General features: G+C 39.4%; 1 protein-coding gene across 1 annotated transcript in view; it reads left to right on the plus strand.

Annotated features, from left to right (window-relative positions):
• The window catches only part of LOC139714252 (amine oxidase [flavin-containing] A-like), a 35,011-nt gene extending 16,574 nt beyond the window's left edge, over nt 1-18,437 (plus strand). The window contains exons 4-12 of the mRNA XM_071625966.1: nt 408-582; nt 2,185-2,293; nt 3,090-3,247; nt 6,556-6,739; nt 10,052-10,140; nt 11,990-12,163; nt 12,912-12,998; nt 13,416-13,513; nt 18,269-18,437. Coding sequence (XP_071482067.1) covers nt 408-582; nt 2,185-2,293; nt 3,090-3,247; nt 6,556-6,739; nt 10,052-10,140; nt 11,990-12,163; nt 12,912-12,998; nt 13,416-13,513; nt 18,269-18,374 — 1,180 coding nt within the window. The 3' untranslated portion in view covers nt 18,375-18,437. The remainder of the gene's footprint in view (nt 1-407; nt 583-2,184; nt 2,294-3,089; nt 3,248-6,555; nt 6,740-10,051; nt 10,141-11,989; nt 12,164-12,911; nt 12,999-13,415; nt 13,514-18,268) is intronic.
• Nucleotides 18,438-26,204: the final 7,767 nt, after the last annotated feature.

Below are 26,204 nucleotides of genomic sequence, written 5' to 3' on the forward strand. Positions count from 1 at the left end.
GCTCTCATCTTAGCTCTTCTGAAATAAATTTAAGGTAACGGTTCCACACAAAAAATAATAAAAGCATCATTTTCAGAAGCCATACTATTTTGCTTTGGAGTCAAATTCTGTCCAACAAAGAAGACATTGGCTGATCTGAATTATGATAAAATATTAAATATTCCTTTGGTCAATTAGTCATAAATCTTTGTCTATGAGGGATTTCTGACATTGCATAATTGACTTCTAATATCCAATCAAGAAAACTGGTGATCGTCATATGCAAGATAAAGCTGCCCGTTTTTGCCAGGATACTTGGTTTTGTAATAAAATTATGTGGTATAAGATTAATGTGTTCAGGTTTGACTGTGGTCGTAAAACATCTCTCTCTCTCTCTCCCTCTGTTGCCAATTTCACTGTCTGATCAGTGCTCAGCCGATTATGCTGGGTTTACTCAAGGAGTTCGGCTTGGAGACGTATGAGCATTTTGACAAGGGCACGAAACATTGGCAGCTGCCTGACGGGAAAGTGAAGACGTACTCAGGATCCATCCCTCCTCTGCCTTATACTGCCCTCGTAGACCTACTCAGATACTTCAAGAAGGTGATGATTGTAATGATGTTACAGATTGAACTAGAAAAGCACTCAGAGAGTGCAGACCTCCACCAAGTAGCCCATTTCCGCCCATACACGCACGCTGAAAATTGTTCATTTTCCCAAAGGAAGCCCTGTGTTTACCCCCATCAGCTTCTTGTATGCTGCGCAGTGCCTTGAGCAGAGCATGCACTTTTGCATGATATGCAGACCTCCCACGACTCCTAAAACTCCCAAGTTTATTGACCCATTGATATTAAAAATCTTTCAAAAGTTCATACACATTCCCATGTCACTACCAAAATTGAGTCATTTGTACCTTGTGTCATTACCAACTTTTCTTGTAAGTTTCATCCAAATCCGTCCATGACTTTTTGAATTATTTTGCAAACAGACAGACAAACAAACAAACCCATGCTGGCCAAAACACAACCTGTTTGGTTTAGGTAATAATCAAGCATGGTGTAATCTCATCATTTTAAAGTTGGGTTACAAGAAATAGAGTACCATGACCATTGCTTGCATGGTATTATCAGTTGAGAAGGTCACTTAAGTTGTACTTCTTCCTGTAGGCTAATAAGTCAATATGGAACCCAACTTCAATCTCTTCAAACAGGACTTTAGCTATAGGACCTACAACAGATTAGAATAGGGAAAATTGCTTACTAGTTGATGATTAACCAATGTACTAGCTGTTTGACCTTTTAGGGATTGAAATATGAAAATTCAAAATTTCAGTTTTAATTAGTATATGTACAAGGACTGTTTCAGATTGTTGTCACATAACTCTTTCTGTTTGGCATTTAGTGCATAAAAATCTTTTTTTTTGGGGGGGGGGCATTTAAAGGACAAGTTCACCTTCATAAACATAAGGATTGAGAAAATGCAACAATATTAGTAGAACACATCAGTGAAAGTTTGAGGAAAATTGGACAATCGATGCAAAAGTTATGAATTTTTTAAATTTTTGTGTTGGAACCGCTGGATGAGGAGACTACTACAGCTTGTGAGTCATATGCGTACAACAGTATAAAGAAAATATAAAAGAAAATTCAGCATATTTTCACTTTTTTCGCATAATAAAAGAGCAATTGACTTGCCTCTTTCTAAGGGCAGGGGGAATAATATTACCCATAACATGTATCGGTAACGAGTCAGGGGAATGTGTACTTTTTTCAAAAGATGGAATTTTGTGAAATTCTCTTTATATTTTCCTTATATTGTTGTACGCATGTGACATCTAAGTTATTCATACACTGCAGTAGTCTTCTCATCCAGCGGGTACTGCACAAAAACTTCAAAAAATCATAACTTTTGAACGGATTGTCTGATTTTCCTCAAACTTTCAATGATATGTTCTACTAATATTGCTACATTCTCTCAATCCTTATGTTTATGAAGGTGAACTTGTCCTTTAAGTAAAAACTTTCCTCAGAAGCCAAATACCACCAGAAGTCGGGATGGAAGAAGAGCAAAAAGTTTGTTCATATCCATGAAATTATTACTTCAAGTTGTTTTTATTGCAACTGAGTGACAAATTGCCATACATCGATGTAAAATTGTCATGAATTAAGAAACATTAGTGTATAGCAAAATATTTCCATATTTCAGATGGACAAGCTTGCTGCACAGATAGGGAAGGCAAAATCCACAGAGGAATGTGCAGAGTGGGACAACCAGACGGTTGAGGATTTCATGAACAAATTTCTCTGGATGCAAGGTGAGTGTGTTATCTTTTGTGGTGGTACGTATAAATAATAATAATGATGATAATAATAATGATAATGATTATGATAATTGCATTCATATGGCGCATTGTACTGTTATTTCTAAGCACACTGGTGCTATTCGTACAAAAAGGCTAGAAAACACAATAGCAGGACAATATTGATGATTTCTGTATTATGTGGTGACAGACAAGTGTTTGAGTCCTGTAAATAGTGTTTTGTTTTTGTTTTTGTTTTCTCTTCTCTTTTCATTTGGGGGAGAGGAAGAAGTTTGAATGAGTGAAATGAAACTGTCTTCGTGTTGACCAAAGTGTTATTTTGGAATAGCATTAGAAGCAAGAAATAGTTTTGAGTACCTCAATGAGACTTTTACTTCATAAAACATGGAAGATATGAGATGTAAATTACAAGGATCACAATTTAACACTGAACTCTAAGCATATACCTAGCATCTGCTCCAAAATTTTGTGGCTTATTATGCATGCTCCTGTCATACTTTTTTACTAGCCCTCTTGGAATTCATGTATATGCCTTACTTTGCTGAAACTTTAAACCAGTTACTTCATATATGTAGGTACATGTAAATGGCGGCCAGGTTTCTTCCAGATTTTGTTCTAGGCTGTTTTTAAGTAAAATGGGTCAACTTTCAATTTCACTTGAAAAATTGGAAAAGTGTAAAAGTCAGTAAAAGCAGTGTTTGCCCACACTATCAGGTCATGATGATGATGATGATAGGTCACTTATCTGACCTTTGACCTCTTGGTGACATACGTTGTGTATATATGCCAGGTGCCAAGGATATGGCAGCTACAATGGTGGGCACGTTTTGTGGCATGGCACCCAGCAAGCTGTCCATGACGGAGTACCTGTCTGTCATCCACTCCTGTGGCAGCTGGGAGAGGCACATCGGAGGAGAGGGAACCGGCCGCATGGACCTGCAACTCAAGGTACTGTATACGCCATATATTTTGTGAGTCTAAATTTTTGCGAATCGGGGATTCCCGACAATTTCGCGAGTGATTAAATTGGCGATCGTGGAGTCCTATGCTGAACAGAGAAATGTATATGCGTACGTCACATTCACATCGGGATCAGAATCAATATTGTGTCTTCAATTTTGGGAAGGCACTTGACTGGCGAAATTCGCGAAAATAAAAACCTTGCGAAATATTCGGCGTATACAGTATACTCACGTCTTTGCAAAGTCCTGGGCACCAGGCATGTTGACTACAGTGCACTCGCTTGTTATAACGAACACGGTTATAACAAAATTCTTGTTACAATGAAGAAAAATTCAGGCCGCATCATGATCTGCTCTGTGTTTTTTATTGTTTATTTGTTCGGTGAAAACGAAATTTCGATATAAGGAAAGAAACCGCTGGTCCCGAGGACTTTGTTATGATGGGAGTCCACTGTCCTGTATCAAAATTGATACTGATGATGCTGATGATGATGATAGTAGTAGTGATAAAAATGAGAATAGTAATGATAATAAAAATGGTGATGAACTTGAAATTTAAAAAAAAAATGAACAGCATGGAGTATATTGGAAAATATCTCATGAAAACTGATGTCATCTGGTATATTATGTGCCTGCGCAACAGTGCAACTTCTGTGTAAATTCATACATTTTTATTTTACTCAAAACACATTTTACCGGGGTGTATCTGCTGTGTGTTGAAGGCCTGAGTAAATAACTAAAGACCTGGTAATGTGGGCATTCATAGAGCGGTAAGGTTGGCCAGGTACAGATATATTTGAGAATCCCTTTAATGAATAGTGTACAGCCTTATCACTGATAAATACACACACAGTCGAAATATCTCGATTGAAGTAGACTGTTACCAATGAGCGTACACTTCAATGCATATATTCACTGACTGGTGCTATTTGTGTTTTTCAAATGCATCCCGATGGGCAGCCATCCATGAATACCCATGCTAACGGCCTTTATTTAACATGATGAATATCTCCATGGCAGGATGGGTTCAGACAACTTGCGGACAGGCTGTTGAAGTTCTTTGTAAATTGTTAACACGGTGTATGTCTCCATGGCAGGAGGAGTTCAGACAGCTGGTAGACAGGCTGTTGAAGTCCCGTGTAAACTGATAACACGGTGTACAGTACCGACAACGAATTAGTTTCCACATATTCGGGAATGTTTGCGCATTTTTGCGCATTGCGTGCATATGCATCGTAAATTTTTGCGCGTTGCAATGCCTTATGTACTATATTTCACTTCAGATATCAAGCGCCAATCATCTCCGAATATTCCCGAATGATCGCTTGGAAAATAATTCGCTGTCGGTACTGTATATCTCCATGGCAGGATGAGTTCAGACAACTTTTGGACAGGCTGTTGAAGTTCTGTGTAAATTGTTAACACAGTGTATGTCTCCTTGGCAGGATGATTTCAGACAGCTGGTAGACAGGCTGTTGAAGTTCTTTGTAAATTGTTAACACAGTGTATGTCTCCTTGGCAAGATGGGTTCAGACAACTTGCGGACAGGCTGTTGAAGTTCTGTGTAAATTGTCGACACGGTGTACGTCTCTTTGGCAGGATGGGTTCAGACAGCTGGTGGACAGGCTGTTGAAGTCCTGTGTAAATTGCTAACACGGTGTACAGTACCGACAACAAATTATTTTCCACATATTCGCTAATGTTTGCGCATTGCGCGCATATGCATCGTAAATTCGTGAATATTTGCGAATATTCGCTCGTTGCAATGCCCTATGTACTATATTTCACTTCAGATATCAAGCGCCAATTATTTCCGAATATTCCTGAATATTCGCGAATGTGCGATTTGCGAATATTCGGAAATATTCCCGAATGTTCGCGTGGAAAATAATTCGCTGTTGGTACTGTATATCTCCACAGCAGGGTGGGTTCAGACAGTTGGCGCACAGGCTGTTGAAGTTCTGTGTAAATTGTTGACAAGGTGTATGTCTCCTTGGCAGGATGGGTTCAGACAGTTGGCGCACAGGCTGTTGAAGTTCCGTGTAAATTGTTAACACGGTGTATGTCTCCGCAGCAGGATGAGTTCAGACAGCTGGCGGACAGGCTGTTGAAGTTTTGTGTCAATTGTTAACACGGTGTATGTCTCCATGGCAGGAGGAGTTCAGACAGATGGTAGACAGGCTGTTGAAGTCCCGTGTAAACTGATAACACGGTGTACAATACCGACAACAAATTATTTTCCACATATTCGCGAATGTTTGCACATTTTTGCGCATTGCGCGCATATTCATCGTAAATTCATGCGCGTTGCAATGCCCTATGTACTATGTTTCACTTCGGATATCAAGGGCCAATCATTTCCGAATATTCCCGAATATTCGCGAATGTGCGATTTGCGAATATTCGGAAATATTCCTGAATGTTCGCGAGGAAAATAATTCGCTGTCGATTCTATATATCTCCACAGCAGGGTGGGTTCAGACAGCTGGCGCACAGGCTGTTGAAGTTCTGTGTAAATTGATAACACGGTGTATGTCTCCGTGGCAGGATGATTTCAGACAGCTGGCTGACAGGCTGTTGAAGTCCTGTGTGAATTGTTAACACAGTGTATGTCTCCTTGGCAGGATGAGTTCAGACAGCTGGTGGACAGGCTGTTGAAGCTCTGTGTAAATTGTTAACACGGTGTATGTCTCCTTGGCAGGATGATTTCAGACAGCTGGTGGACAGGCTGTTGAAGCTCTGTGTAAATTGTTAACTGTTGAAGCTCTGTGTAAATTGTTAACACGGTGTATGTCTCCTTGGCAGGATGGGTTCAGACAGCTGGTGGACAGGCTGTTGAAGTTCTTTGTAAATTGTTAACACAGTGTATGTCTCCATGGCAGGAGGAGTTCAGACAGCTGGTAGACAGGCTGTTGAAGCTCTGTGTAAATTGTTAACACGGTGTATGTCTCCTTGGCAGGATGAGTTCAGACAGCTGGTGGACAGGCTGTTGAAGCTCTGTGTAAATTGTTAACACGGTGTATGTCTCCATGGCAGGAGGAGTTCAGACAGCTGGTAGACAGGCTGTTGAAGCTCTGTGTAAATTGTTAACACAGTGTATGTCTCCATGGCAGGAGGAGTTCAGACAGCTGGCAGACAGGCTGTTGAAGTTCTGTGTAAATTGTTAACACGGTGTATGTCTCCATGGCAGGATGAGTTCAGACAGCTGGTGGACAGGCTGTTGAAGCTCTGTGTAAATTGTTAACTGTTGAAGTTCTGTGTAAATTGTTAACGCGGTGTATGTCTCCTCGGCAGGGTGGGTTCAGGCAGCTTGCAGACAGGCTGGAGGAGAGCGTTGGCAAGGAGAGAATCGTCCTGGGTGATGCGGTCGTCAGGGTAGAGCAGGTGGAGGATAGAACCAGGGCTACTGTAAGGACCAAGTCGGGCAAGGAGTACCAGGCCAAGAGGGTGGTGATGGCAATCCCAAGTCCAAACATAGGTTTGTTTGTGTGTAACACTTACCACCTCCTCAACACCAGAATCTCAGAACTATCATTGATGAAGATGTCATACATGGAACCTCAGCTTTAATTCTTACTAATGCCCTCGTTGATGTGTAGTATTTTTTGTAGTGACTTAGCCATGTTGTAGCACAGACGATGACTTGTGTTGTTTAGGATGTATGGAATAGTTCTTACCTCAGAACTTTACAAATGGAAAGTGCTACAAGCCCATCAATAGCATTTAAACCCCATTTCCTAGAATATTTTGTATGTTCCATCTCATGGCAATTATCTATTTAATATTCAAACGTGTCAGTCAATACCAGTGTGTGCTTTGTTCACTGTGGTGCAGATGTATTAAAGACCTAATAAAATGCTTGCAAAATGTTTTAATATGCAAAAGAAATGTAAAATATATGTCATGATTATCAATGTAAATAGGTTGTCAGTGTCGTTCCGGTTTTTATCGCTTCTAGAAACTCCCCCAAATATCACATTTTTGGAGGACCCCGTTGCAGCTTTTGCGAAAAAGATAGTCACGTGACCAACACCCCTGAACCGATTGATGACGTATAAGCACGGAGTTGTGCTCAGTTAGCAGACGCCGCTCAGCACAAGCACTCAGATTACTAGCTTGGTACACGCGCGTACACGATAGCTAGCCCGGCCAGGCCCGGGCCCGGGCCCCGCGGGATGTGCGCTCCCGGTCGACCCACTGACTGTCGACGTACGCATTACCACGTACATTATCACTAAGTTAGCTTGCACAGATACCTGGTACATCGAGCATAATGTCTTCCCCTATATGGGTAAACTTCGACATTGATGATGATGATGAAGACTGCAGCTCTGACGATAGCGGAGAAGAAGAGGAGGCACATGAAGTTGAAGGGGAAGATGGGGAGGGAGAGGCAGCCGATGAACCAGAACGTTACCGTGGGGCTGCTGTACCTTACCGATATGAACCAGCTGCATCTCCCCCGCTGCCAGTGCAAGAGCGTATGAACATGGCACCAAGCCCGAGAATAGACCTCACGGAAACCATCGCCTGGGAAATACAGAGTGGTATGTCTGGTATGCCCCCATATAGTTTAACGTTAGAAAGGATATACTGTATTCTACATGATTGACATTGTAAGTTGTAACTGTCTAGTAAGTAGATTAGAAGAACAGGCCCAGCTCGCTCACAAAGTGAGCGGCTACTCCGGCCGCAGCAAGCAAGCGGGAGCGTCCCGGCCGTGGCCTGGCCCGTCGGCCGGCGCTTAGGGGAAGTTAAACTACCAGTAGTAGTCTAGTAGTAGATCTAGTAGCAGTCTACTAGTAGTTATAGTAGTCTACTAGTAGTAGTAGTCTACTAGTACTACTACTAGTAGTAGTACTATTACCACTACGGCACTAGGTCTAGTAGACTAGTAAGTAGTAATAGCAGAATCTTTGGTAGTAGTACAGAGGCTACACTCTAACGCCTAACGGTTAGGGGGATATGCTGTTACAGGGTGGGTCGTGGCTAAAAAAAAAAAAAAAAAGGCCTAACCAGTTTCCCATAGTCAGTTTCTGCAACATTTGTTATCAGTAATTTAGATGCGCCATTTTCTAAGTAAAACGATACCAAGAATTATCGTCAATTTTGGTCGAGTAGTTTTTGTTTTATGCTAAAAATCATACTGTGGAAGGAAGCCCAAACGCCGTGCTTATCTACCGATGAATGCCACGGTGGGGCTGGATTCACGAGTCGGTCTAGGCCTATAAAGCAGGCGAGTCGCCGTAGTATTAGTACAGACACGCAGTGGTGGTGGGGCTATCGTGAAATAGGCCCCACCGCAGTGCGCGTGCACCGTACCCGTGCGTTTATAGCAAGCAAGGGTAGGTCCTCCTAGGTTAGGTAGGGTTGCATTTATGGTTAAATTGGCCGTTAAATTAGTCGAGGGCCATATTATGAAGTCATTTTCGCCGCATTCACGAGTATTTACTGTGGAAGGCAGCCCCACCGCCGTGCTTACCTACCGAGATGAACGCCACACGGTGGGGCTGAAACAGGCGAGTCGCCGTAGTATTACTATTAGTACAGACACGCAGTGGTGGGGCCTATTTCACGAGTTTGCCGAAAATAATGGATATCCAAGCGTACCACAGTTGTAATCTGTATTATTGGCAGTATTAAATCCGATACAGTTCATTAAATATTCTTTTGTCTAAAGGCTTAGCCAATGACAATAGTGCAGCGCAGCACCTGCTATGCGCTCTCTAGCTCGCTCCCCCGCCAGCGCTAGCCAGTGCAGCCGCCGGCCGGCTGTCGCTGCGCTGCGCTAGCATAGCCTTGCCAGCTCGCTGGCTACGGCTAGACTGGTCGTGAACGACTCCGTTCTTAGACGTCATCACAATTTAGAGGTGATAGTGCGCCGCATGCGGCGAAAGTGTAGCAAGTTTTCCAAAACCGAGGAAATTGCATCCATTATGTTAACAAATATAGAACAAAATTCAGAACAGTAAAAAAAACCGCACAACCATAGAATTACTTAGAATTTAACATTTAATATTATTACATCATTGAGAAAAAAAATGCCTAAACCATTTTATTAGGTCTTTAATGAAACCAATTCTGCATGCCACAATTAACAAAAAACATTATGCTATGATGGCATTGATATGTGTTATTCTTATGTTTGTTTTACCACCTTGAGTTTTGCAGGTGATGACAAGAATTTGCCATCAATGCCATCAAAGATGATATGTGATATACAAGGCATGATAGTGAATTATGCCATGATGTAACCAATGAAAGATAATCATTAGTTTATAATAATGTTATCTTGATGAAGTAGCTTATGAGTTAAGGACTTCCTAAGTGTTTTGGTTCCAAAGTGTTATGATTATATCGTCAGCCAAGAACCAAAAGGGTGCTATTGCACTCTTATATTTGAGCATAAATAAAAATGAAACGATCAATATTCTCAAAACAAAAAAGCTTACCTTATCAAAAATTAGGAGATTTATAAGTGTTGTTCCAAATACCAGTTAGAGTAGTGCCCTTGTGATTTTGATTTTTAACATATTACTGAAAATGAAAATAATTCAAGGTTGACACAATAATGTAGATGAGATCAAGCTCTACAATGTGATGTGTAATTCAATACCCACCTCCCCCCCCCCCCAAAAAAAAAAAAAAAATGTGATTGACGCCTTTCGGTTCTCAGTTGACAGTATTGCCGATTTATAGTTCATGCAGATAAGATTGATTTGATTCTTGTGTGTGCAAGCTGCAATTGCTGACATAAAGGTTTGTATTCTTTGTGCTTACATTTTCTCAGAAAAACTAGAACTTATTCCAGACCTTCCTGTACCGAGAATTCTTGCGACAGGAAACTATGGCGTCCACTTCATAGCCACCTATCAGAAGGTAACATCAAGCACAGTTTAAAGACACCAATTTTTAAGTCTTGTGCAAGTAATTTCTTTTCACAAAATACTTCCAAGAAACCAATTCCTGTCTCATCCATCATTTTTCAGTTGTGATTTCCGATGTTGTCATTAAAAAAACACCAAAGACAGTAGACTTCGTAAAAGCTTGAAGGAGTGGGACACACTTGGGACAGTAATTCAAAGATCTCTTGGTCTACCATAGAATACATTTTTTTTTCTCTCTTTAATGAATGCATTCATGAAATCGATCCATGTTGTCCATCATGTGAAATATGATGTTGACAGCCAATTATATTATTGAACATGAAAAATTATTCCGCCATGGATGGAAAAAAAAAATCGACGACATAGGATCATGACACACATTTGGGACTGAATATAAATCAGCTGGTTTTGTGCCCAATAGTAACGTCACATATGTAATTACCCAATAGTGCACTGAGTGAGACAAATATACCATAATTATTATGCTGCCTAATTTTTTTTTTTAAAGTGAAATGTACGTTTCAGCATTCTCATTTTGAAATCAATCTACAAAATTATCCTCAGGAAATCCCTCTTCCTTGACTGCCTTTCCATGGAATGTCGCATGGTAGCTGATATTTGAGTTCACAATAAGTCCTCTACCATCATTATTTGTCAACCAGAACACAACTATACGCTAGTATTTCCATATACATCAGACATACAGTACGTTCCTTTCACTTCTCCAAAAACTTGAAGCATTTTAAAAGTTATACACTGATCACTGGCTCTTTCACTATGATCAAAGGTGAATTTACCACAACATGGACAAGATGGAATTTACGTGGACAAGATTCCATGACTTTTGAAATTGATGTCCAATTTCAATGAATATTCTGCCCTTCTGTCATTTCTGTTTTACTGTAGTAATGTCAAATTTAACATTGAATGGAATAACATCTTTCCTTTTGCCTCATAATGTACCGTTCATGCAGAGACTTTTGCATGTTGGCACTTTGTGCAATAACAAAAAAGGAACACTAGGAAAATCCCCTTATACATATGTTGTGATTTCGCTCAACTAGTTAACTCCGCCAAGGGGGGAGGTTATGTTTTCGTTACTGTTGGTTTGTTTGTTAGTTAGTTGGTTCATTCGTTTGTTTGTCCGTGTGCAAAATAACTCAAAAAGTAGTGAACAGATTGTGATGAAACTTGCAGGAAAGGTTGAGAATGGCACAAGTAACAAACGATTAACTTTTGGTAGTGATGCGAGAATTTTGGGGAAATTTATGAAGGATTTTTTATATTTTGGCAGGTAGGGTCAATGAACTTGGGAGTTCAGGCTGCACGTACTTGAGGTGTGCATGCGCGCACTAAAGCACGTGCTCTAGTTTCTGCTAGGGCGAGGCGCGCTGTGCAGCTGAGGGTTTATGACGTAACAAAGGCTTCTATATTGGGAAATCAGGCGGCTTTCAGCACACAATGCAGTACGTATATGGGTGGAAATCACTGATCTCAAACAAGATCAGTGCGGGTGGAAATGGGCTGCATGCTTGGCGGAGGTCTGCGCTCTCAGAGTGCTTTTCTAGTTCTGCTATGAAATAGCTTTAGAGTAACGATCATTTATTGGGAAAAAAAGGAAATTAAAGAGAAAACAAACCAGAGACAAATTATTATTTGATCAGGTCAAACATGAATGCTGTTGATATCCTTGCTTTGCCAAGATGATTCAAGTCTTGATAGTGAATATTGAAAGTATATGATATTCAATGAAGATGGCTTTGCTTCTGAAAATGTTTTATTTTATTTATTTGTTTGTTTGTTTGTTTGTTTGTTTGTTTATTTGTTTGTTTTTGGTTTAGAGTTTTTGGCGAGAAAAGAAGCAGGCAGGAGAGCTGCTAAGCATGTCAGGGACACTGGCAAGTTTCAAGGACAATAGAGAGCACCCCATCATTGCCCTGTTTGATACCTCCACCCCCAGTGGCAGCCCTGCCCTCTTCGGTATCTTTGGGGCGCCCTCCTTTGCCACACTGTCTGTGAGTTGTGGAGTCTCCACATTGTCCTCTTGTTGAATGCCACGAGTCTTGCTAGACAGCGTTTTGTGATGGAATTATCATGATGCAAAACCACACTTTGCACCTATTATGTTTTGACAACACTGCATAATTTAATTCTCATGTTTCTTGTTTGGATGACTTTTCAATTTGATATTGGTTGTTCACATTGGACACTTTTCTTTTTTATTTCATTCTTTATTCAAATGTCAGCAGAATTCACTTTATTGCAATCGTAATGATTCTGTTAAAGCTGTAAGGACAATTTGTAGGAAACCTAAATATGAGAGAACCGGTTGTAGTGGAATTCTTCATCATTTCAGAAAAGAAAGAACTAAAGAACATGCAGAGGATACAAACATTTTGTCTTTTATGTAACCTCTGCATTGTCTAACCTTAGGAATTAGTACCTGGTATTGCTTTTTGGACACCATCTGCTATTCGTAGCCAAAGATAAGTTTGTATCTTTCAACATTTTGGCATGCTTTTCAGAGAAGAATGCTTACAGCTGTTGTTCACCTTGTAAACATTGTGTTCTGTGTTTGGATGAATGAAAGTAGAATGTATTGTACTCTATGAGACTAATTTTTGGTCTGTGTTTTTATAGTCCAAAGTCAGTTAATGTTAATGTGCTGCAAAGCTTTCGATGTATGTTTTGTATAACCATGCCCATTAGGGAGCTACAACAACTAACTCTCCCTTTATCACTCCCGTGGTCTACCAATCATAGATGGATGAAAGGAAAGCCATTGCTCTGGATTTTATGGTCAACATCCTTGGCAAAGAAGCTAGAGACATTCTAGATTACACAGATGTGGTGAGTTTTAGTTGTAATGATAACCATTTTGTTTGTTTGGATGTATTAAAGGCAGGACTGCTTTACTGGGTTATGCAACTATACTGAATGAATGAAGCAGGATCTTTTATGTGCATGAATTGTGACTCTCTCACACGCGGGACCTCCATTTTATGTCCTATGCGAGGGACAGAGATCGACTTGCTCCCTCCAGTTATCATCTAGCCTGATGTCAAGTACATGTTTTCCATTTTTGTGAGTCTTTTGGTTGTAATTTATGTTCAGATTGGTAGATGGGGTAGTTTTTGATCAGATGATATTTCTATTCACACCTCAGTTTCTCATCGAATTGTTTGTAATGGGCTTCATCCCTGTATTGATTTTATCTTTAGCTATTTCACACATTTTTTTCAATGCCCTCCTGTCCATGTTTTGAAGTGTTGGTCACAAGATGAGAAAGGAACAGAGCCGATTGCTGCCGAAGTTCGACCCAAGCCCTCGGAAGTCATTGGTACCCTAAAAGACCCACTGGGATGGTGAGAAGCGTGATTTATGTCATATATATGGGCCATGATGCAAGAAAGGGCCCTTAGGGCATAAAATAACGAAAATGAGTTTTCACCGCTACATTGTAGAATAAACTTTGACAATTGCCCTTCATTGCTTTTGTTTCATCAAGCTAAAAGTGTGAACAATGCTACTGTGATCTGATATGACTACATGATAAAGTAAGATATTTGTTAGTGCGTAAAAACGTAATGCTAGGGTACACCCTTATACAAATCTGTAAAGCATGCCTCGCAAGCTTGCCGCAAGCTTGCGGATTAGCTTGCCACAAGCTTGCGGGCCAGATCTTGGCAAGCTTGCGGCAAGCTTGCGGCAAGCTTGCGGCAAGCCTGCAGCAAGCTTGCAGGGTTCCAAATATTTAAATGAGCTGCCGAAAATTTGCATACTAGCTTGCTGCAACCTTGCAGGGCTAGCTCACATACCTGCAAACTTGCACAAAGTTTTTAGCTTGCCGCAAGCTTGCCGGCCAGCTCACTGCAAGCTTGCGGGCCAGCCTGTGGCAAGCTTGCAGGGTTCCAAATATTTAAATGAGCTGCTGCAAATTTGCATACTAGCTTGCTGCAACCTTGCAGGGCTAGCTCACATACCTGCAAGCTTGCACAAAGTTTTTAGCTTGCCGCAAGCTTGCTGGCTAGCTCGCTGCAAGCTTGCGGGCCAGTCTGTGGCAAGCTTGCGGCAAGCTTGCAGGGTTCCAAATATTCAAATGAGCAGCCGCAACCTAACATGCTAGCTTGCTGCAACCTTCCAGGGCTAGCTGACCTGCAAGCTGGCACAAAGTTTGAAACCTTGCATATTAGCTTGCCGCAACCTTGCAGGGCTACTGGTAGCTGACCTGCAAATTTGCAGCCTTGTGTATTGACTTCTGGCAACCTTGCAGGGCTAGCTGACCTGCAAGCTTGCAGGGAGTTTGCAACCTTGAATGCTATGCCACCAGTTCGCGGAATGCTTGCTGCTAAGCTTGTCGCAAGCCTTTGCAAGCTTAGTTTTTTAAAGAAATTAAGAAATTTGATTACTATAGAGCGCTCGCACAGGAGACCCGTTCGAGCACTTGAAGAGTTTGTTCGCAAAAACCGATAAGTCCATTTTTGAAGATTTTGAAGTACGGTTTCTGTTATAAAGTACAAATTATACCCTTAAAATGATATATTGGTCCTTACATATAAAGGTACATTTTTGAAGTTACGGTCAAAAGAAGCAAAAATTTCCTTATTATTCTCTTTATTTTTCTTGACCTTTAATCGCAAATATCTCCATTTGGTAAATATGGACTTATCGGTTTTTGCGAACAACTCTTCACATACACTGTATCCCCTGAACCAATCTCCCATTCCCCATCTGGATTACTTTAGGCCAGAATGTTGTATAATATGGCAACTGTCGCAGGATACAATAAAATCTGACGAGAAATGAGGCTGGTATATAGCACATACAAGGAATATAACATGTCATCCTATAAAAGTTTGAACAATGAGAGCACTGGCAATGAACATTTTTGTTACCTAGAATAACTCCCCATAAACCTCAATAGCAAGTTTGAACAAAATTCAACAAGAAATGTGGCTGATAGAGCATGCACAAGAAATGTGACTGGCATCTAAGTTGGAGCACTGAGGGCACCACCACCACAAGCTGTTGTGTCCTACATGTACATGTACAATGATCATTCGTTTACCGATCCTTAGCAAGTCTGAATAATTAAATCCCATAAGAATTGAGGTGGTACATGTAGTACCATACAGCACATACAAGAAATATGACATATCCTTAAAAGTTGGAACAATGAGGACGCTGTCAATGAAAACTTTTGTTACCGGTACCTAAAATAACCCCCCACAAAACCTCCATAGCAAGCCTGAATGAAATCTGACAAGAAATGTCGCTTCTAAATAGCTTACGAATAGAGCATAATATACAAGATATGTGACATGGCCTCCAAGTCGGAACACTGAAGGCGCTGTCACCACAAACTGTTATGTGTCCTTCATGTACAATGATGTAGATTGACCACCCGCACCTCCTTTAAAATAGCAAGTCTGAGTAAAATCCAGTGAGTAACGATCAAGTCATTGCATAAATATTTAAGCATTTTTGCAAATTTTGACATGGTCAGGGTGACCTTTGAACCTGTAAAAGCTAGAACAGTGAGGGCAGCATTATCAATACACTGTAGGTATAGGTGTATAGATTTGACTATGATACCTTTACATACCAAATTTGAAAAAAATCGGTCGAGAAACAAGGCCAGCATCACACACACAAGCAGACCCTGTTGAATTTACCTTTTCATGTATAAAGACGGAACAAGCGAGGGCACCACCACCAAAAACAATAGGCACCTTGATTTCACTATGATGCACCTTTTTGCCAAATTTGAAGAAAATCTAATAAGAAATGTGGCTGATAGAGCACACACAAGAAATGTGACATGGCATCCAAGTCGGAACACTGAGGGCGCCATCACCACAAACTGTTGTGTCCTTCATGTAGAATGACCACCCATACACCTCCTTAGCAAGTCTGAATAAAATCCATTGAGTAACAATCAAGTTATTGCATATATAAGCACATTTGCAAATTTTGACATGATCAGGGTGACCTTTGACCCTGTAAAAGGTGGAACAGTGAGGGCAGCATTATCAATAGGTATACACGTAGGTGTATAGATTTGACTATGATACATTAATACATAGGCCTACCAAATTTGAAAAAAAAAAATCGGTCAAGAAACAAGGCCAGCGTACGTTGCACACACAAGCAGACCCTGTTAAATTGACCTTATTTTCATGTATAAAGACAGAACAAGCGAGGGCGCCATCACCAGAAACAACAGACATCTTCGTTGTACCATAATACACCTTCATGCCAAATTTGAAGATGATCTACGAAGAACTGCAGCCAGTAGAGCGCTCTCACGAGAAAATCTCTGTGGCGGACGCGGATGCAGCGGACGCAGCGGTGCAACGAGGCCAAATCCATAGTATCCTCCGAACTCTGTTCGGGGGATACAATTGGGAAATTTAATTGAAATTTGCATAAAAGTGAAACATAAAAAAAAAAAAGAATGAAGTATAAATAATACACTCAAATCTGTTATACATTCATTTATTTTACTATTAAAAAAAAAAGAGGTATGCAGAATGTACCGGTATTGAGTTATATGTAACAATAAAAATACCTGTTAATACACACACAAATTACAATGGGTGGGACTGTATTGCACATTTAGGGGAAGTTACTATGATTACTTTGTTAAAATGTGTAGATTATTGAGGTTTATGGGGAATGAAAATATGGTGAAGTTATTCAGCATGTTAATGCATGCAGTTAGTTATAATAGTATTAATCAATTTCATACCTTTAACAGAATTATTGTCCTTAAATCTAAGCTGCACACAGAAACAGTCAAACCGCCATTTTGAATTTCAGAGTGAACAAAGTAACTTTCTTTTTTGTAACTGAGAGGGCACCAGGCAATTTTCTCTATCAATTAACCTATAAGCTTGCGACAAGCTTGCGACAAGCTTGCGACAAGCTTGCAAAGATTTTGATTGTGGCCATACAGTTGCAGTAAGCTTGCGGTAAGGTTGCAGAATTTGCTCTAACAATTTACCCACAAGCTTTAGCTTGGGACAAGCTCACGAAGATTTTGACTGCATTTTGCATGCTTGCGAAGTTCTAACCCGCAAGCTTGCAGCAAGCATGCAAAGATTTTGATCACAGTTCACAAGCTTAAGTAAGCTTGAGGAGTTTTCTTTAACAACCTGCAAGCTTGCGACAAGCTCACAGAAATTCTGATAATGGCCTGCAAGCTTGTGGTAAGCTTGCGGAGATTTCTGCATTACTTGCAAGCTTACGGCCAGCTTGCAGAGCTGTTAGTTGTCTCACCGCAAGCTTGTCATAAGCTTGCACAGCTTTCATATGGTCTTGCAAACTTATCTGCAAGCTTGCGACACAATCTGCAAGCTTGCGATTATTTTTGCAATCATATCTGCGACCTTGCAATCGTCCACAAGCTAATGGTAAGTTGCTGCAAGCTTACCGCAAGCTTGCAGCAAGCTTACCAGGGGATGCCAAGTTTGTATCATGCTTGCAGTAAGATGGCAATAAGCATGCGCAAGCTTGCACTCTTTAATACAAGCTAATTAAGGTTGCCGCAAGCTTACCGCAAGCTTGCTGCAAGCTTGCCGCAACCTAAGATTTTTATAAGGGCATGCTGACAGGAAATGCAGATTAAGGGAAAATACTATCTGCAAAGTAGGATAAGAATAACAAATTGCATATGCAGATGGTGAAAATGGACAGACTAGTATGCTTAATACATCAAAGTGCATAGAAGGCATGAGCACTGGGCCACCTTGAGACAAGTCTAGAGAAATTTTTAAGTGTGAACTATGTTGCAGTGTGTTAATATGAGAAGGATACACTTCATTCCTTCTAGATAGATTTCAACCACCAAAATTTACCACAGATTTGTGAGCAAGTCAGTGAGATACAGGTAAAATGGTGACTCATCTAAATAAATTAGCATAAAAGTGTTTGAAACCCAAATCTGTGTTTCATGAAAACATGCTGTAATACTGCAATATTCTGTTAATTTCCAATCGTTTTGTCAGATTTTAGCAAAATTTCGAGTGTCATCCTACCCTGGGTGGAGTAAGGTTCCTCTTCCTTCCTTTCGTTATACTGTATTTTCTTGTTTGTTTATCGTTGTGTTTTTGTGACAGTATTCACTTTGCCGGAGAAGACACGGGCAATGTGTGGGCCGGAATGATGGAATGCGCGGCAGACTCCGCCGTACGGGTTGTCAAGGAAGTTCTTAAGGCTGTTTGAGTCACTCAACTCATCTCCCAAGTATTTGCCAATCAGAGAGAGCTCAGCTGCAAGGAGCAAGGCAGACTTGTCTGGTATCAAATCAACTCAACTCGAATCAAATCAAATCAAATGAAACCATGGCAGTTTGAGTCATCACCTGCCTCGACTCCCAAGTATTTGTGGGAGTTACTGTATGTTGCTAGGAGCAAGGCAGACTCATGCCATATCAAATCAAATCAAATCAAATCAAATCAGATCAGATCATGACAATTTGAGTCACTCGCCTCGACAGCCAAGTATTTGCCAGTCAGCGAGAGCTCAGTTGCAAGGAGATGGACAGACTTGTTGGCAAATCCAATCCAATCCAGTCAGATCAGATCACAGTGGTTTGAGTTACCCACCGCGACTGCCAAGTATTTGCCAATCAGTGAGACCTCAGTTGCAAGGAGATAGACAGACTTGTTGCCAAATCAAATCAAATCAAATCACAGAGGTTTGATTTACCCACCGCGACTGCCAAGTATTTGCCTATCAGCGAGAGCTCAGTTGCAAGGAGATAGACAGACTTGTTGCCAAATCAATTCAAGTCAAATCAAATCAAATCACGATGGTTTGAGTCCCCCATCTAGGGATCTTGACTGCCAAGTATTTGCAAATCAGCAAGAGCTCAGTTGCAAGGAGCAAGGCAGACTTGTACCAATCAAGTAAAATCAATTCAAATCAAATCAAATCAGATCAAATCTGAAGCAACTTAATGACAAAGATAATGGTGTTGCATGACTGTACTAGTTTGTGTGTGTTTGTGTGTGTGTGATGATCAGATTATCAGATATTTTGGTCTCATACACTGATTGAGTCAGGTGTTAAGTTGATATTTTCATATTTGTATCATAAAGTGTCTTGTCTTTCTGATGTCATAGTACAATTGTATTTTGATATCAAAGTCGTCCTTGTTAATGACACAAGGTGAAATTACAAATGATTTCCTATTTGTCTTGAACATGCTACATTGCACAATAAGTACTTTCTTCTAGGCTACCGTCCAGTTCTTCCCACCCTTGATCTTTTTATTTATATAATGATTTGGTTTTTGACATGCTGAAAGTCATGACTTTTTATGTCTCATAATGGATGGGGCTTTACATAATGTTTGAGTAGGTTTTTTCATAATTTTGTTGTTGTTGAGATGCACTATTTTTTATTCCATGATTGTAGCTCTTGCGTTTCATTGTACATTCCTGCTCAAATTCCACCTCATAAGTAGCAAATTAACGTATGACATTTTTCACGAAAATTGAATCAAGTGACATGGCGATACATGTCGAAGCAATGTAAATTATATGCAGTGTGTGAAAAAAGAGCAAAGAAGAAATAGAGGATGAAATGTAGAGAGATTAGAAGAGGAAAAAGATGGAAAATGTAGGCACTATAAATTTATGTGAAGATGCAGAGGGAGAAAAAAAAATGAGGAAATATTGAAATATTCATTCAGTGAGCATGAGGACCCAAAAGGTGCTGTAAAATTAGTCACATTTTCAATGCAATGTCAAAATGTCTATTTTTCAGAGGAAATTTTTCTCATTTCATTGTGTGTACAGCCATACCTGTCAACAGCATCAACTTTATATACATATATATATATATATATATATATATCCTACAAGGGCGTACCGAGGGGGGATGTTTTGGGTGTTCAAACACCCCCCTTTGCCAAAAGGGGGTGTTTAAGGTGTTCAAACACCTCCCTTGGGCAAAAGGTGTTTGAGCTATTCAACACCCCTCTTCAGCAATGTTTAGATGTTGACAAAATGAAACAAAAGCTGTCTTTACCGCTTTTATTTCCGTTTTGAATTCCGCCTTTCCTTTCTTTTGCGTTCATTTTCTCTCTCTCTTTCTCTCTTCCTTGTTTTAATGTTTGTGTGGATGATGATACATCATGGAGTTACATAATATCATACGCACTAAAGAACTCGTGTACAGTACGTGTTAATACTACGTTACTGCACCGTGCGCAAACAGTAGACATTCCCGATCCCTGCTTTGCTTTCTGACCGAATCGCGAAGATACATTGCGCATAATGTTCACCGTTTACCGGTATTATACCGTACGCGGTACCGTAAATTGTGTATGATTCATATTATTATGTGTGTACAAGGCATGCTGCGCTGCAGCCTATTATAGGCACATTGCATGCTAAGTTAGTAGTATCAACTACCAACAGTGGCGTATCTAGGGGGGGAGGGGAGGGGGGGCACGTGAAAAAAAAAACGGAAAAAAAGAAGAAGAAGAAGGAAAAAAAAAAACCTCGCCCGGACGGGGGGAAGGAGAATGGGGGAAGGGGGGGGGGGGCAGAAAACCAAATCAAACAAGATAAAAACAAAACATGAATTCCATGTTTTGTAACGCTGAAATATAAAAATTTTCGGCTCGCTCGCTGCGCCCGCTCGCCAAAATTTATCCAAAAAAAAAAAATAAGAAGAACAAAGCGTAATGATGACGTGGAAATATAAAAATTTCGGCTCACTCACTCGTAGTAATTTAGAGTATTTTTCCAAGTCCTTAGTTTGTTGGCATAAATCGTTATCTATGAAGCCGTCACTATATCTTGATTTGAATTGTAAGATTTAATAACCAAAAAATGACAAGAATTCCATGTTTTGTAAGGTGAAATACAAAAATTGTCGGCTCGCTCGCTGCGCTCGCTCGCCAAAATTTATCAAAATTTATCAGATTTTATATCACCCTCAAAAAACCCCTTTTAAGTGCTCGAAAAAGCATATCAAGTGGACTTTTTTAAAGTCCCTATCGGGATGGGATTGGGGTTGAATACTGTTGGTATAAATCGTTATCTATAAGACCGTCACTATTATCTTGATTAGAATTGTCATTCGAAGATTTAATAACCAAAAATGACAAGAATTCCATGTTTTGTAAGCTGAAATACAAAAATTTTCGGCTCGCTCGCTGCACTCGCTCGCCAAAATTCTTCAATATCTATTACATTTAAAACACCCTCAAAAGACCCCTTCTACACTGCAAAAACAATGGTGTTAAATCCAACACCATGGGTGTTGATTTTAACACTTTCCCGGTATCTATATCGGAAAACACCGGTTGGTGTTATTTAACACCAAGTTCTGGAATTAAACAATTCAATCCTACTCTTGGTGTTGCAATTCAATTCTGTTTTTGGTGTTAAAGAAGAGTCCAACACCAATCTTTGGTGTTGCAATTTAATTCTGTTTTTGGTGTTAAAAAAAAATCCAACACCAATGTTTGGTGTTGCAATTTAATTCTGTTTTTGGTGTAAAAAACAAGATTCCAACACCAATTTTTGGTGTTGCAATTCAATTCTATTTGTGGTATTAAAAAGAAAAAGATTCCAACACCAATCTTTGGTGTTGCAATTCAATTCTATTTTTGGTGTTAAAAAGAAAAAAAAAAGAAAGATTCCAACACCAATCTTTGGTGTTGCAATTCAATTCTATTTTCGGTGATAAAATTTAACACCATTATTTTAACAACAGTGATATGCAGAATTCAACCCCAAATTGTTGTTAAAACAAAAACCAACGATTTAGCACCAACAATTCAATCCAACTCACTCTATCAATGCATTAGAATCAAACACAGAAATTCATTACACATTACACATAGAGAAGGGAAAAGGAACAAACCAAATTATCTTGACAAACAAAACTTGGTTCTTGTTTATTCAAGAAACTGGAAAAAGGAATTATCATGATGAACAATACACAACTTACACCTAAAGAATACAACTTGTATTCTACATCTGGATCAAGAGAAGAAAATGTTAAAATGTACAAAGTTTTGCCCAATTTGGGAGCCACCCTGTATACTAAAGTAGTTAAAGGCAAAAAAATATGCATGTGGGTATTTCTATTTATATGGGTACCAAAGTATGACCTCAAATTGGTTAATACGTAATGAAACTAAGCTGTTTTGTACTGTGTTATACCTAAGATAAAAGCCAATAATCATTACACTCACAAACACTCGCATATTTCTTTGGTAACATGTTCATTCACAATTAGCCCCTAAATGTTTCATGTGTAACATGAACATGACATCACATGATATCACACAATTACTCCTGGTACCCATATGAAAAGAAATACCCATGTAGGTACTTGGTTGTCTTGAGTCTCTTTCTCATTTTTTTTTTCCTCAACCAAGTTAACAAAAAGCTATTTGTACATCAAAACATGCATTTTCCTTTCTCTTTTTCCTCCAGGAAATAAGCAACAACAAATCAATCTGTGCATTTCCAAATCCTTGGCTTTCATGCACATGCATCATAAATTTGCTTTTCCCGAAAGAAAAAAAGATGGAAAATATTACATATATTACATTACAAAAATATTATAAAATTTTTCAGTGCACACTTGGTCAGGATGTTCACAAGGAAAAATGTACCAAAAATTAGTACTCTTTAAGATTAAATTAATGATCGGCGGCCAAGATCTGGAGGGGGGGGGGGGGGGGGGGGCTACAGATAAATATAGCCCGGGCTACATAGGGTTAACAAGAGTCCACAATATCTTATTGATTGAAGTTATTTTTGCACATTTTGTTACCATTTACCAAAACCATACATAACATCGGCTCTACAGGTCTAAATTACTTGAAAAGAACATGCCTTGGTGCCACGTACTTCCTCGAGTCTGTGTTTGACAAATTTGTCATTCAAGTTAACAAAAAGCTATTTGTACATCAAAACATGCATTTTCCTTTCTCTTTTTCCTCCAGGAAATAAGCAACAACAAATCAATCTGTGCATTTCCAAATCCTTGGCTTTCATGCACATGCATCATAAATTTGCTTTTCCTGAAAGAAAAAAAGATGGAAAATATTACATATATTACATTACAAAAATATTATAAAATTTTTCAGTGCACACTTGGTCAGGATGTTCAAAAGGAAAAATGTACCAAAAATTAGTACTCTTTAAGATTAAATTAATGATCGGCGGCCAAGATCTGGGGGGGGGGGGGGGGCTACAGATAAATATAGCCCGGGCTACATAGGGTTAACAAGAGTCCACAATATCTTATTGATTGAAGTTATTTTTGAACATTTTGTTACCATTTACAAAAACCATACATAACATCGGCTCTACAGGTCTAAATTACTTGAAAAGAACATGCCTTGGTGCCACGTACTTCCTCGAGTCTGTGTTTGACAAATTTGTCATTCAAGTCAACAAAAAGCTATTTGTACATCAAAACATGCATTTTCCTTTCTCTTTTTCCTCCAGGAAATAAGCAACAACAAATCAATCTGTGCATTTCCAAATCCTTGGCTTTCATGCACATGCATCATAAATTTGCTTTTCCCGAAAGAAAAAAAGATGGAAAATATTACATATATTACATTACAAAAATATCATAAAATTTTTCAGTGCACACTTGGTCAGATGTTCAAAAGGAAAAATGTACCAAAAATTAGCATTCTTTAAGATTAAATTAATGATCGGCGGCCAAGATCTGGGGGGGGGGGGGGGGGGGGGGCTACAGATAAATATAGCCCGGGCTACATAGGGTTAACAAGAGTCCACAATATCTTATTGATTGAAGTTATTTTTGAACATTTTGTTACCATTTACCAAAACCATACATAACATCGGCTCTACAGGTCTAAATTACTTGAAAAGAACATGCCTTGGTGCCACGTACTTCCTCGAGTCTGTGTTTGACAAATTTGTCATTAAATCTAGTGGTTTGTAGTCAACAAGTTCCTTTTGATTCTTGACAACATGACCACGTGGAAAACTTATTTCTACTGTAAAGGCATGATAGTGTGAATTATAATGCAATGTATCTAGCAAGAGAAGTACAAAAAAAATGTCATTGTTGTGTACAATGATATGCTCTATTTGACCAAACAGTGGAAGCTCATCGACATCATGGCAGACCAAAAGAGACAACTGATAATGTGTACCATACACTTTAACCCAATTGGCATCAAAGACTTCAGAAGAGAGTTCCTCTACTTGGAGTTTCTCTTGCACAGTCTGTCTAATATTTTCATCTAAATCTGACAATAAAAGTGAAGTACCTGGCCCAACCTCGAGACACTCCAAAGGATGGTTTGACTGAAGATGGAACGTTAGTGCTGTCTGATGTTTCTTTGCAAGTGATTTACATATGTTTTTGTAATTACATACAGATTCTGCAACACGGCCAAAATAGTGATGTTTCGCTTCGTACCGCATACACCATACATGTACGAGTGGCCCAACTTCTCTCAAACATGTAGCATAATGCACCATGAAATGATGCTTTGGCAACAACCTATTGGCAGGAAATGTTTTTTGAAAGTGTGTGTGATGTTCTTCAGTGAGAACAGACAACTGGGCTATCAAGCCTGCTGTTAATTGGGGAGCAAAAATAATATCCATACAATCTAGTAATCTTAGCAGCAGTTCCCAGTAGACGTTTCCTTCTTCAATGTCATGAGCTATGATGAATGGAAGATTTCTTATCAAGCACCAAGCCTGCATTGCCTTTTGACCCACATCATTGCCAGCTGTTCTCAGTTTAATGTAGGATGGTTTGTTCTTGTTATCTGTACGGTTTAAGCAATGGCTGGCAACTCTCTGATTCAGTTCATCATGGGTCAAGAGTGGTGGTTGCCTTTCATAGATGAATATTCTAGTACAAGTTTCAGCTCATACTGAACTATGCCTTCCAACAGATCATGCATTATATCAAGTGAAAAATTTGTCAAGATATGAAAGTAAATACAATCATTCAATACAGTTTTTTGTTTAACTCCAAACACATGTGACAGTGTAGTTTGAGCTTCAGCTTCTTGTAAATGTTGCTCATAAGTCTGCCTGGTGCGCATTTCCATTAACACCTCTTTTAATGTGTTCTGCGCCTCTTCCTTGCTTGTCACACACAATCGACAGTAATAATTAGCAGAAAAGCTCTGTACAAAACCAAACAGGGCATTTGCACCTAGATTATCAGCACTAATTTGAGTAATGGTTCCCCTCTTCACAATGCCATTAGGAAGAGTAATGCCAACTGTTGACAGAATGTTAATGTCTTTCACAATATGCTTGAGAATAGCATTAAATCCATATTTTTTGGCATCTTCAGCATACCACAGAGCTACAAGATTGATATTGGAAAGAATAGAATTATACTTTGGTGGCAGATTTTTCAAAATGAAATAAAAGGCACCTAACTTGTGAATTTTTGTTTTTGAACCGATGGGGTTTACAGTTTCAAAGTCATCATAAAAACAGTGAATTTGTAGGGCATTTTCATCTTCATGGGAAAAGAGGGATTTTCTCAAATTGTGCACCATCACAGTAATCTCTCATTACACCATCAGTGCTCCTATGGTCATGAGTAGCAAAATGCAATATATCTTCATTGCTCAAAAGTTGCTTTAAAGATTCTAAAATGGGTATATAAACAAAGGTATCTTCAATAGCAATCTGTTCATACTGCTTACTTCTTTTATTTAGACGACTTTCATACCGGATGCTAACTTTATTTCTTGTGGTTCAACAAGTCCAAGTGTTGCACAATATTTCATCCGCTTATATTCTGAGTTCAAATTTTCAAATGGCTTTTCAAGCATAGCAAAATGCGTCTGTATTTCTCTATAAGCTTCGGACTCAATGGGCAGTTTATGTTTCAAGAAAGTAGCCTTAACTGCCGCTGATGCACTTTTTACTACATCACCTACAATCAAACTGGTTGATTCCACGATGTCATTTACAACTTTTCCAGAGTTTGCACTGTTTGCTGAAAATTTTGAAATTACTTTTGCACACTGCCTATTCAAATCTTCAGCGGATAAAATGTCAT

The sequence above is a fragment of the Diadema antillarum genome, unplaced genomic scaffold, assembly GCF_040938485.1.
Source record: "Diadema antillarum isolate AM-2024a unplaced genomic scaffold, OU_Dant_1.0 seq00002208_RagTag, whole genome shotgun sequence".
Classification (NCBI taxonomy): Eukaryota; Metazoa; Echinodermata; class Echinoidea; order Diadematoida; family Diadematidae; genus Diadema; species Diadema antillarum.